The sequence below is a fragment of the Eleutherodactylus coqui genome, chromosome 1 (genome assembly GCF_035609145.1).
Source record: "Eleutherodactylus coqui strain aEleCoq1 chromosome 1, aEleCoq1.hap1, whole genome shotgun sequence".
Taxonomy (NCBI): Eukaryota; Metazoa; Chordata; class Amphibia; order Anura; family Eleutherodactylidae; genus Eleutherodactylus; species Eleutherodactylus coqui.
In genome coordinates this window covers 437,762,826-437,775,972 of record NC_089837.1, presented here as the reverse complement: position 1 = coordinate 437,775,972, position 13,147 = coordinate 437,762,826, and the positions used below count along the sequence as shown (strand labels likewise).

At 43.3% G+C, this 13,147-nt stretch overlaps 1 protein-coding gene across 1 annotated transcript in view; it reads left to right on the top strand.

Moving 5' to 3' along the window:
* SACS (sacsin molecular chaperone) overlaps positions 1 to 13,147 on the top strand; it is a 68,625-nt gene that overhangs the window by 23,254 nt on the left and 32,224 nt on the right. Inside the window, exons 3-6 of the mRNA XM_066582247.1 lie at positions 2,621 to 2,708; positions 4,505 to 4,590; positions 7,319 to 7,430; positions 11,032 to 11,178. Coding sequence (XP_066438344.1) covers positions 2,621 to 2,708; positions 4,505 to 4,590; positions 7,319 to 7,430; positions 11,032 to 11,178 — 433 coding nt within the window. The remainder of the gene's footprint in view (positions 1 to 2,620; positions 2,709 to 4,504; positions 4,591 to 7,318; positions 7,431 to 11,031; positions 11,179 to 13,147) is intronic.

The window sequence follows — 13,147 nt, the reverse complement described above, 5'->3', positions numbered from 1 at the left end:
GACCTCAGAACAGCAGCAGGTCTGAATTCAAAAAAAGAAAGAAGAAGCCATGACATGAAGGGCTGCAGAAACCCCACTAGAGCATCAGGCTTGAATGAAAAAAGAGAAGGGAAAAACCAGTGCATCAAAGATGACAAGACATTCCAATTTTATTGCTGGAAGGTTTTCAATATGATCCTCACAAGGACTTTTGAGACTTTGTCAAAAGAATGTTGTGCAGCATCATTCAAGCCACATAGTTGACTGTAAAGGGAAAGAGAGACCATGTACTTTGTTCCTTGCGTTCCACTGATTCCAAATAATTTGCCTTTAAGTTTTAAGCGATTGCAATTCCTGGTGTGGCAGGAATTCGGTATCACTATCAACAGACACAGGCCAGTCAATCAAGTGTTATTATATTAACTTGGAATCACCATGTTTTTCCCATGGACAGCTATGCGCAAGAGAAGAGTAACCTCCCCAAATAATTTCTTTTATCTATGTTCCAGTTGGGAAAAACAAAAATGTTGTTTACAAACAAGTTTTACAATGGACATGCCTGCCTGGGCGGCATTGTCTGTCACCATCAATAAAGCACAGTGGCCCAGAAAAATAAGTGCTTGCAGTCTGCATGCTATTCCCATGGACAATTATACATTCAAGAAAAATGGAAAATGATTAAGTAGATTAAAAAAATATATTACAAAACGGAAGTGTTAAAAATAAATACATTATTTAAAAAAATGTTTTCTATACATCTCTAATTGGACCAAAGACAACAATGAATATTTCTAAGTAAGAAATCGCATTAGAAAATATTTATATAGATGTATATCTGGGCAACACTAGGTTATAAGCTAGTATATTATATAGGCTGTGCTAGGGAAATGTAGAGTGAAACCTGTCTCTCTATTTTTGCTTTTTCTCCTATAGTATCTTCCTCACTTTCAGTGTTAAGTAGGGACACAATGATGTGTACAAAGAAGAATGCAGGGTCAACAAAATTCTATCATCCCAGTATCTCCTGTCCCTTCCTACAGCCCCGAGACACCTATGAGATTATATGTTTAGGTGCCAACTACTCCAGTGTTAAAATGACTTTTTTTGGACTATTTGTGCAATATGTTTAGTGGAAGGTTATTGTTACGTATTTGAGGTTGTTGCAGCAGAATGTGTAAATACTAGAGGTGAGCGAGCATACTTGCTAAGGACAATTGCTCAATCGAGCATTGTCCTTAGCGAGTATCTCCCGGCTCGGCAGAGAAGGTTCGGCTGCCGGCGCGGGTAACAGGTGAGTTGCGACAATCAGCAGGGGTGAGCAGGGGGAGAGAGAGATCTCCCCTCCGTTCCTGCCCACTCTCCCCCGCTGCTCCCTGCCCGCCGCCAGCAGCGGAATCTTTGCTCCCGAGCGGGCAGGTACTCGCTAAGGGAAATGCTCGCTCGAGCAATTGCCCTTAGCGAGTATACTCGCTCACCTCTAGTAAGTACCAACATGAAAGAATTATCTGGGACTAAAATATTGATGGTCTATCCTCAGGATAAGCAGCTTCACCTGAGCGTAATTTGCTGTGTGCCACCCACATGAGAGAGTCAATGACATTGCGTGTGCTGCCGATTGCCATGTACTATCTTGGCGTGTATGCACACTTAATACATGCCAAGGGATAACATGCTGCAGTCTTTATTGCGAGTGTATTTCACACAATATGTGTGATCGGCAGCATGGGAGCCTATGGCAGATTGGCACAGCATGTTATGCATGCAAAACCTGCTTGCATAATGCGCTGTAGCCATACCTTTGTGTGAAGGAACCCTAAGTCATCAATATCAGATCAGTGGAGATTCATCCCTCAGAACCCGCGGCATTCAGCTGTTTTAAGAGGCCAGGGTGCTTGGCTCAGCATCACTGCTTCTTCTCTGGCCAATGACGTCACGTTTATTCATCAAGAGGTCTCTGTGCAAGCTTAGTCACATTCATTGGGATTGAGCTGCTACACCAGGCACAGCTGATATGAAATGTATGGTGCTGTACTTGATATGCAATGAGCGCTATGGACTTTTTCAAATAACTGATTGGTCGGCATCCCAGGATTGGTAGAGCTCCACTGATCTGAAATGAATGACTTACTCTGTTAATAGCATCAGTGTCCTAGTCCCAAAAAAAAGGGAATCTGTCACCTGCTTTTAACCTCATAAGCTAAGCTTCTGGGCTGCAAGTAGATGACCTATAAGTGTTATACTTACCTCCCTCGTTGCTCCCCCAATGTGAGTGCTGAAAGCCACCACTCAATCCAATGCGCTAAGTAGTCCACCAGTTCTCATTTTTTAATAGGTGGACTACCTATCAGCAGCACTCAATGCATTGAATGGTGGCTTTCAGCACTCACACTGCGGGAATGATGGAGGAGGTAAGTATAATGCATCCCCGGACTCAGCGGGTCACCTAATTTAGGCCCATAAGCTTAGTTTATAGGGCAAAAAGTAGGTGACAGATTCTTTTTAAGGAATATACTGATAGGACTTGAGCATACAAACATTCACTTGATTCACGTTAAGTCAATCTTTATTTAGAATAGTGTGTGTCGTAGCGTTGTATTGTATTCTATTGGTTACCTATACTTATTGATTTTTTTTTTCATAGTTAAGTGACAGGACCAAGATTGAAGACCTAACCTCTGAGAAAACCAATATATTTTTAAATCTCCAATCAAAGGGACTAAAAGGAGGAGGTAATTGTTCTTTTTACTTTGTGTTGCATTAAAGAACTTCAGCGAAGAGAAGCAAATAAGTTGGCCAGTTGTAGGAGTTTAGTGCATAACTATGAAAGATCTTCTTGTATGAAAGATCTATTATTGGATTTGTTTGACTGGGCCCTAAAGTGTATAGTATTTTATTGATTTCTTCTGGTCCTCAGGGTCTCTAAAAAAACCATAATGAATTATTTAAAGGGAATGTATCACCTATATTTTTCACTATTTTAAAACAGACACATTGTCTGTACATGACTATGGGGGCAGGCAGCCATCTTGCCTGAGCTACCGTTAAAGGGGTTGTCCCGCGGCAGCAAGTGGGTCTATACACTTCTGTATGGCCATAATAATGCACTTTGTAATGTACATTGTGCATTAATTATGAGCCATACAGAAGTTATAAAAAGTTTTATACTTACCTGCTCCGTTGCTAGCGTCCTCGTCTCCATGGTGCCGACTAATTTTCGGCCTCCGATGGCCAAATTAGCCGCGCTTGCGCAGTCCAGGTCTTCTCCTGTTCTCTATGGGGCTCCGTGTAGCTCCGTGTAGCTCCGCCCCGTCACGTGCCGATTCCAGCCAATCAGGAGGCTGGAATCGGCAATGGACCGCACAGAAGAGCTGCGGTCCACGAAGGTAGAGGATCCCGGCGGCCATCTTCACCGGTAAGTATTGAAGTCACCGGAGCGCGGGGATTAAGGTAAGCGCTCCGGTAAGCTTTCCTTAGGTCCCTGCATCGGGGTTGTCTCGCGCCGAACGGGGGGGGGGGGGGTTGAAAAAAAAAAAAACCCGTTTCGGCGCGGGACAACCCCTTTAACAGCATTTAGAGATATACTTTACAGCATTTTCATGGGCCATAGACACTGGTTAGAAATGGACCCACTGGCTTCTATGGGAGAGTGTTGTGAGCATTTGTTGTGGCCTGTGCAGAGATCATAGTGCAATGAGGGGGAGGATGTGAGCTGTGACCATCTTCTCTTGTGAATGGAGGATTTGTGTTATCTATATATACCTGTCATCTTTCATTGTAATCTTGCCTGTGGTGCTAATGAAATGACTGCTGGAAAGTTTTCTCTACAGAACAGGAAGTGTCAGACTGTTAATAGGCTTAAGGCCCATTTAGACACAAAATTCGCTAAACTTGCAGCCAGCGTGCATTTTTTGTGCACGATTCGTTCATTGCTGATTTTTAGCAAGTTAAAAATCAGCGATAAGCCTTATCAGTGCCACATGTTGAGTTCTCTGTGGGATACCAGCTGATAGTATTCTTTCTGCTGGGATCCCACATGGAGCTCTCAGCGATAGCTCCAAGAACAAAGCAGCTGTCAGCGCTCCTGCTGTTCTCTGCGCTATCAGTTTAGCGGGATACCAGCTGACAGCTCTGAGAACAAAGCAGCTGTTTGCATTTACAAAGCAGCTGCTGTTTTCGGAGCTATCAGCCGTGTCCGGCTCCGCCTGCATTTAACTCTGTAAGTAGCTAATTAGCTACTTAAGACTTATGCAAAGATGATTGCTTAAAACTGTCACTCAAACTGTCGTTTGAGTGATTTTTGAGCAATCATCTTTCAGTGTAAATGGGCCTTTAGTGGTAACTGTGAAAAATGCAGGATTTTAGGATATCTATTCAAATCTAGATTGGGAGATTGACAATTTAAAAAAAATTACAGTACGATTCTTAAAAAATATGTTCAATTTAAAAGCTTGATTTATACAAGAGCTCATTTTCTTATGATATATTCCCTTTAAAATACACTGTAATACGTTACTTTATTTGATAGGCAAATTTGGACAGAGTACCCCACCACTTGTTGACTTTCTCAAGGACATATTAAGGAGATACCCAGAAGGAGGGCAGATCCTAAAGGTAAATGGATGTTTTTTTTATGCTGTAGATACAAAATTTCATAGTGATTTGTTAAAAAGTGGGCAACCTTTCATAAGAATCAAAGCATTGTAAGGGACCTCCAGGGTCATCGGGTCCAACCCTCTGCTCAGCGCAGGATTCACTAAATCATCCTAACAAATATCTGTCCAGCCTCTGCTTTCCCGCGGAATACGGGAATGCAACTGACATTGCGGACGGGCTGCGGATCGGACGTCTTCCATTGATTTCAAAGGAAGCTGTCTGGGCGGGAACCGGACTGAAATGTAGTATGCTGCGATTTGTTTTCCAGACCAAAAGATCCGCAAAGCAAGTCCGCATGCTTTAATTAATCTGCGGATGCCCGTGTTTCTCTATGGACTGCTTGAACTGCGGATTTTCCCAGAGGACGTAAAAACATGCACCCACTGGACGTGACAGCTACATGCTGTCGGTTACCCGTGGTAGCCAACATGCTGGTGCTGTCATCCCGGGCCGCAGGACCCCACACCCGGTCACGCGATCGCCAGTATCCACGGGATACCGGCGATCGCATAAAACTCAATGTAAAATAAATAAAAGTTAAAGTTTCAACTCCCCTTACGGATCCATAAGGGAAGCTGAGAATACTTACCCCCCCTTCGTCTGCGATGCTGGCGTCTGCGCATTCGCGCCAGATGGCATTACGTCACGCACATGTGCAGAGGGCCGGTAGGCCCGGGAAATTTTAAAACTCCCTGCTCCCGGATGGATCCAATGGATAACAGCGATCATGTAAAAGTTGAAAAAAGTGTAAAAAAAAAAAAAAGAAAAGAAAAAAAGTTTGTTTTATCTCCCCTAATGGATCATATCTGTGAGGGGAGATGAAATTAGATACCTAAGGCCCCGGATTTATCCGCAGACATTACTCCGGCTTCTGCGCACACGTCCATCGCCAAAATAGCGGATGCAGGCACAAAAGACGCAGATTGCCGGGGTAATTTAAAATCTCTCCGCATCTGGCTACTAAATGTAGCCAAGAGCCTGGAGATTTCATGGGGGGCCACAGTACACGGTTCTTGGTCACGTGATTGCTGTTATCCAATGGATAACGACGATCACGTAAAAGTAAAAAAAAGCTAAAGTTTCACCTCACGGATCCGAACCATGATGGGAGGTGAAATTACTCAACTAAGGCCACCGGCAATGTCCCCTGACAGAATCCATATCTATTGGATTCCCTAGCTTTGGCGCATGCGCCCGTCGCCAAAATGGTGGATGCCAACACAGAAGCTGCGGAGGGCATAGGGAAATATAAAATCTCCTTGCTCCTGGCTACTAAAGGTAGCCGAGAGCTTGGAGATGTCACGGGGGCCGTGGTGAGTGGTCCTCGGTCACGTGATCACTATTATCCAATCGTAATTTTTTACTTCTGCTTTGCTTAGATTCATTCAAAAACTGTGGTGTCAAAATATGCAGTACCCCCTTAGATGAGTGCGTTAAGGGGTCTAGTTTCCTAAATGAGGTCATTTATTGGGGTCCTCTGTCGTTTTGGCCGCTCAAGGGTTCTACAAGTGTGCAATGGGACCTAAAATGCCTTAAAGCAAAATGTCTGTTCTGAAAGCCACCGGCTGCTCCTTTCGCTTTTGGCCCCTTTGTACATACGGACAGAAGATTAGGGCCACAATGGGTATATTTTTGAACACAGGACAAATGGTGGTATGCATTTTGAGGTGTAAATCCTCATTTTTATGTGCAGTATAGAAAAAATCCTGTGTTTAAAATTACATTTTTGCAAAAATATGAAATTTTATTTTTCTCATCTAAATTGCAATAATTCCTGAAAAGAAACTGAGGAGTCAAAATACTCCTGACACCCTCAGTGAATACACTAAGGGGTGTAGTTTTTAAATGGGGTCATTTATTGGGGTATCTATCATTTTGACACCAATAAGCCTTTGCAATCTTGGCTTGGTGTAGGAAAACAAAGTGTTCCTCAAAATGATAATATTTAATGTTAAATTTGTACGTCTCCTAAATGGTTTTAAAAAAACAAAAGTTTTTCCAATATGCTCCCAGAATAAAGTAAACAGATGGAAATATATATCTGAGCAAAAATTTCTATATTATGTTTGCACATATGTGAGATATTGCAGTTGGAAATGAGAAAAAGTGATGATTTTTTTCAAAATTTTCCCAATATTGGCACTTTTAATAAATATACACAAATTCTAACGGTCTATTTTCACCACCTAAATGAAGTACAACATGTGGCGAAAAAAACAATGTCAGAATTAGAGATGAGCGAGTATACTCGCTAAAGGCAATTGCTCGAGCGAGCATTGCCTTTAGCGAATACCTGCCCGCTCGAGACTGAAGGTTCGGGTGCCGGCAACGGGCAGGGAGCTGCGGGGGAGAGCGGGGAAGAACGGAGGGGAGATCTCTCTCTCCCTCTCTCCCCCCCACTCCCTCCTGCTGACAGCCGCTACTTACCGCTCCCCCGCGCCGGCACCTGAACCTTCAGTCTCGAGCGGGCAGGTACTCGATAAAGGCATTTCTCGCTCGAGCAATTGCCTTTACCGAGTATACTCGCTCATCTCTAGTCACAATCACTTGGATATGCAAAACCTTTACGGAGTTATTCCATGTTAAATTGACACATGTCAGATTTCCAAGATTTAGCCTGGTCATTAAGGTGCAAACAAGCTTGGTCACTAAGGGGTTAAACTAATTTTATAACTGTCCAATCTAGGAGTTGATTCAAAATGCAGAAGATGCTGGAGCCAGTGAAGTCAAATTCCTCTATGATGAAACTCATTATGGTACGGAATCCCTTTGGTCAAAGGATATGGCCCAATATCAAGGTTTGTAAATTACATTAATATCTAAGAGCTTGTTTTTGAATGGCTACATGTTAAGGCCCATTTAGACACAACGTTTATCACTCAAAATTCGTTGGGTGTAAATGTGCCAATCTTTCACTTTAAAAAAAACAAAAGTTTTTCCAATATGCGCCCAGAATAAAGTAAACAGATGGAAATATATATCTGAGCAAAAATTTCTATATTATATTTGCACATATGTGAGATATTGCAGTTGGAAAGAGCTTGTTTTTGAATGGCTACATGTTAAGGCCCATTTAGACACAACGTTTATCGCTCAAAATTCGTTGGGTGTAAATGTGCCAATCTTTCACTTTTCTGCCAAACGATGAATTTCAGTTCAGCATGAAATCCTTTGTTTGGTAGAAGAGCTGATAAGACGGCCCGCATACTATGTTCTGCTTGGGGAGCTCTGATTACATTGTCTCAGCTGTCAGCTCCATGGCAGAACAAAGGGAATTTATTCAGAGAACAGCGGGTGGTCTGTTCTCTGAATACAGCTCCCAGTAGCTCACGCTACTAATTGGTACTAATAGGCATTAGTACCAAGTAGTAGTTTTTGCAAAATGATCGCTCAAAAGTCATAGAATCATAGAATAGTAGAATTGGAAGAGACCTCCAGGGTTATCTGGTCCAACCCCTCAGTGCAGGATTCACTAAATCATCCCAGACAGATATTTGTCCAGCCTGTGTTTGAACATTTCCATTGAAGGAGGACTCACCACTTCCTGTGGTAATCTGTTCCACTCATTGATCACCCTCACTGTCATAAAGTTTTTTCTAATATCTAATTTGTGTCTCCTCTTTTAAGAATTGTCTGTCTAAAAGAACTATTTAAGAGTTCACATTGCTGGGACACCCAACTTATTATAACAAAGGTGTCCTGTGCATGAATGGAGCAGCAGTCGAGGATGGACACTGCCCTTTCATTCATCTGTATGGGACTGCAGGAGATTGCCAACAACTGTACACAGCTTTTGTTTAACAGATTCAAATAGATGACTGACATGGCAGTGCACATGCTCTGCTGCCGCACTTTTTATATGGGGGCCCTGGACTCCCTTTTTTTGTGATTGTTGGAATCCAAGCAGTCAAACTCCCCATCAATAAGACACTTATCCCCTATTGTGTGTTTAGGGGATAAGTTTATATTTTGGGACATCCCCTTTAAGCCCCCTACAATTTAGGACAAGCTCTGTTTGTTCTACTAAAAGAAGGACATTACGAACTGGTACTTGATCAATGATAAATTAACATCAATAACAGAAGACAAGCATGATAAATGTCTTAACATCTGGACACAATGGATAAATTACACCTTCACTACAACGGGGACGAGCCTACTATCATCCCTATAAATTTATTTTCCTACATACAATCTTACAGCCCCCATGCCCCTTGGGGTGGCAGCCCTGAGAGAGAGAAAAGACTCCCTCCCCTAGAACTTTCCTAACACCACCCTTTCCCTTCTTGACCTATGCATTGGCCCTGGCCAGGCCTTAGATTTTTTTTTTGCAAAATGTTCTCACAATAAAATAACAATGTAAGGCGAGAAAACATGACAGCGACCATTTTAGATTGGTACAACTTTAATACACCCAGTTTAATCAGTATACGTAACATTTTGTAGCTATGTCATCATGTTATGCCTGTAAAAACTTGTCTATTGCGATGTCTTTTGATTTTTGGACAAACTGAGCTCATTCTATTTTGAACGGCTGTAGCTCCAGTTCTGTCAGTGTTTAGTGACATGCTTAATGTGTCATTTTGAAACCAAGAGTCTTAGAACTGGATATACAGCTTTTTGAAGTGGGGCCGGTAACACAGAATTTTCAGCTGTCATTTCAGTTTGTGTGTGTAACAGGTGGGGTAAGGGGCAGCAGACAAGCAAACAGCAAAGATGATCTGTGATTCTTTTGCCTGTCACCCTGTCCCAAGGAAGGGTAATATGGAGTTTTGTTCATGTAATCACCCCCCGTTTTTCAAACAGAGAACATGTTTGCTTTCCAAGGGCTCAGTCAGACGGGCGTTTTTTTGCGTGCATTTTTTTTGTGCAAAACGCATGCGTACAGAAATTCGCATGACCAAAGCGGGCATTACGCTGAAAAAAAACGCACTTGGCAGCGTTTAAAATTTGCACATAAAGTGCGATGCCCGCTATCCCCTTCTGTGGCTGTGACAGCATTTACACAGCAGCAGGGGATTCTTTGGATGTGAAACCCCTGGATGCTGTCATATCCAGGTGTTTCACCTACTGGTCAGTGGGGATGGCAGCAGCAGCAGCAGCGACCCCATTGAGAACATACTGCTGCATTTTTTTCAATGGGACTTTCTAATGGTAAAATCGCATTGCACAAAAATTGCAAGTTTGTGCTTTTTGCGATTTTTGTGCAATGCAATTTTAACGTTAGAAAGTCCCATTGAAAACAACGCAGTAAAATCACAGCATTAAAAAGGCGCTAGTGGGTAAAAGCCCTTAGATGGGAATGCAGCCTTAAGGCCTTAGTCAGACGGGCGTTTTTTGCCGCGATTTGCGCATGCGCATGCGTCCGGTGATTTTATAAAACCATTGCTTTGCAATGGTATCAGACACATGAGCGCTTTTTATGCGCTCGTCCGATAAATTATAGAACAGAAATCGCAGATCGCACATATCTGCGATCTGCGATTCCCGTTCTCTTCTCTATATGCGCTCAATGGGGCCGACGGCAGCAGCGCCGACCCCATTGAGAACATATAGAAGACAAATCCTTCTTCTCTGCCACAGCTGTAACAGCTGTGGCAGAGAAGAACGATGTTTGCCCGTTGAATTCAATGGAGCCGGCAATACAGCCGACTCCATTGAAAGCAATGGGCTGCCGGCGTGCGTGGGATGAATTGTCAGGAAGGGCTTAAATATATAAGCCCTTCCCTGCAATTCATCCAGAAAAGTGTTAAAATAAAAAATATATATATACTCACCTGCTCCCGGCAGCCGGAGTTCCGCGCGGCCGGCCTGCAGTGGGTGTGAAGGGGGTGTGAGTCAGACCTGCCCCCTGATTGGCTCAGCGCTGAGCCAATCAGGGGGCAGGTCTGACTCACACCCCCTTCACACCCACTGCAGGCCGGCCGCGCGGAACTCCGGCTGCCGGGAGCAGGTAAGTATATATATATTTTTTATTTTAACACTTTTCTGGATGAATTGCAGGGAAGGGCTTATATATTTAAGCCCTTCCCGACAATTCATCCCACACTCGCCCGCAGCGCATTGCTTTCAATGGAGCGGGCTGTAGTGCCGGCTCCATTGAATGCAATGCGCTGGACAGCTCCGGCCCGTTTCTAATGAAACGCGGCTAGGAGCAGATTTTCGGGCGATTTTCGGGCACCGGTCACGCGATTTGCGGATGCGCATCCGTCATGCGATCCGCAAATCGCGCGAAAAAACGCCCGTCTGACTAAGGCCTTAATACTGTTAAAATATGTATTCTAAGAGGGTTCTGTACTTGTCTTCCATGTTGCAGAAGTGTGTGCTTCAGATAAACAGTAGCTGCACATATGATACAGATATTTAATATTGCCCTTGTTTTTCTTTACAAATACTTAGGTCCTGCACTTTATGTATACAATAATGCCGTTTTCACTCCTGAAGACTGGCATGGAATCCAAGAAATTGCCAGAAGTAGGAAAAAAGATGATCCGTTGAAGGTTGGGAGGTTTGGCATTGGATTTAACTCAGTTTACCATATAACAGGTATGGTAGATAAAGCGTTTCAGTGTTCATGACAGCCATTACCATGTAACTGCAATGTAAATAAAGGTTATGGATATCAACTAAAATACCATTAGGGAATACAACGTTAATAGAGGAGGTTTATGTAAGGAGAATTTATGTGTTTATGAGGAGAAGACACTCCCAGATTTCGTGTAAAAGTCTGGGACCCAGGAGAAATACATATCACACCAGCCTTATTGTGGTATCAGATGATTTCTAATTTATTCTAAGGTGTATGTGGTTTATATACCATAAATGACATCACATGAAAAGTATATACCTCCAAGATTAATAATAATACATTATAGGCTACAACTAAAATGATTAACATAAGTTACACCTTTTAAGGTGTAACTATAACATACAATGAAACTGTTATGAATTCAGTGAAAAGGAATGCAAGGGGGGGGGGGGTCTGGGAGACTGTCTTATCTCCTGTTTGTCCCAGTACCATGCAGGCTATAGAAAGCTTTTGTTTAACCCATTCACTACTTATACTAGCATCATGCTATATCCTTCTAGTCTACAATTCAATAAAAGAACAATTAACTGATACATTGTTCTACAATTTTAACAGTTTACCCCTTCAGAACCTCAATCTATTTACCGGGAGGGGCGGTTATACAGAGAGGCTCTTTCTTTGGAGGACCCAAAGTGCACATGCATTACATAGATAGTCCATCGATTTCAGTGGGAAATCTGTAATGTTTCATTTCCTCTGTGGAGGCACTGCAGGAAAATTAAAGGGGCTTTCTTAGATCTTTTTTTAATATAAAATCCTACTCCCCCCTATAATCATTTACTAACCTGTCCCGCTGTGTCCTGCGCCATCACTCTGGGTCTCCCATCTGACATTACTTTTTACAGGCTTCTGCTGCCTGTTTACGGCGCTGCACCATGAACAAGGAAGACAAATTGTGTAGGAATACTTGGCACTCAAATAAATGAAACAAGTTGTCAAAAAATAACACAAGCTGGGGGGGCGTGGCCTGACGGAGCCGATGCAAGTCGCATTCTAAGTAGCTCCGCTCTCAAGCCCGATTAAAAGCGTTTAAAAGCCTGCCCAGGGCTTAAAAAAGACCTAAAGAAGCTACACGGAGGTAGCAAAACTCACCCCCAGCTGATGGCGACCCGGAGGAGAACCGGGAAGACAGGACCGAAGCGCCTAACAGATTTTTATCCGGCGCGCGGCACAGAGGAGAACAAGATGGCGGAGGCAGCCTGCAGCAGCGCCGGAGGAGAAGAGGAAACACGAGCGCAGGGACCGCAAGATATAGCGGTAAGGAAAAAATCCAGACACCCCGCTCCACAGAGCTCCGCTGCAGCAGTTAACTCCCCACATACCGATATGCCAATGCACTTTGACACGGAAGGGAGAGAGAGCCCGGAGACACAGACAGTCGCCGAGATAGAGAAGGAGGGGGGAGTGCAGGCACTATCTTCTCCCCAGGCAGCTCCCACACGCAATAAAGATAAACGAACCATAAGTTCCCCCAACAAAAGCCCTGAAAAAAGACGTCCAAGGAAAGAACCCTCCCCTAGAGATACTAATCACACAGAAGATGAGAGTTCAGAAGCAGGGGAGAGTACAGACCCACTATTAAATTTCGAATGCTCTGACCAGATGGCTTCACAAAGCTTCATAAAAGACCTGGTCATTGCTTTAAAAAGCTCAATCAAAAGCGACCTGGCAGATATCAACAGTAAAATAGACAGAAACCTAAATGTCTTGGAAGAGAGAGTCGACCACCTGGAAAATAAAACCGGGGAATTAACAAGCTCACATAATGAGCTCATCGACGCTCATTACAAGCTAGAGGAGGAAGTCAATTATTTGAAAAACAAAATGGCCGACCTTGAAGATCGAAGTCGACGCAATAACATAAAACTCAGAGGCATTTCAGAAACAGTTAAAACTGAACAACTAAACGACTTCGTGCAAGAATTA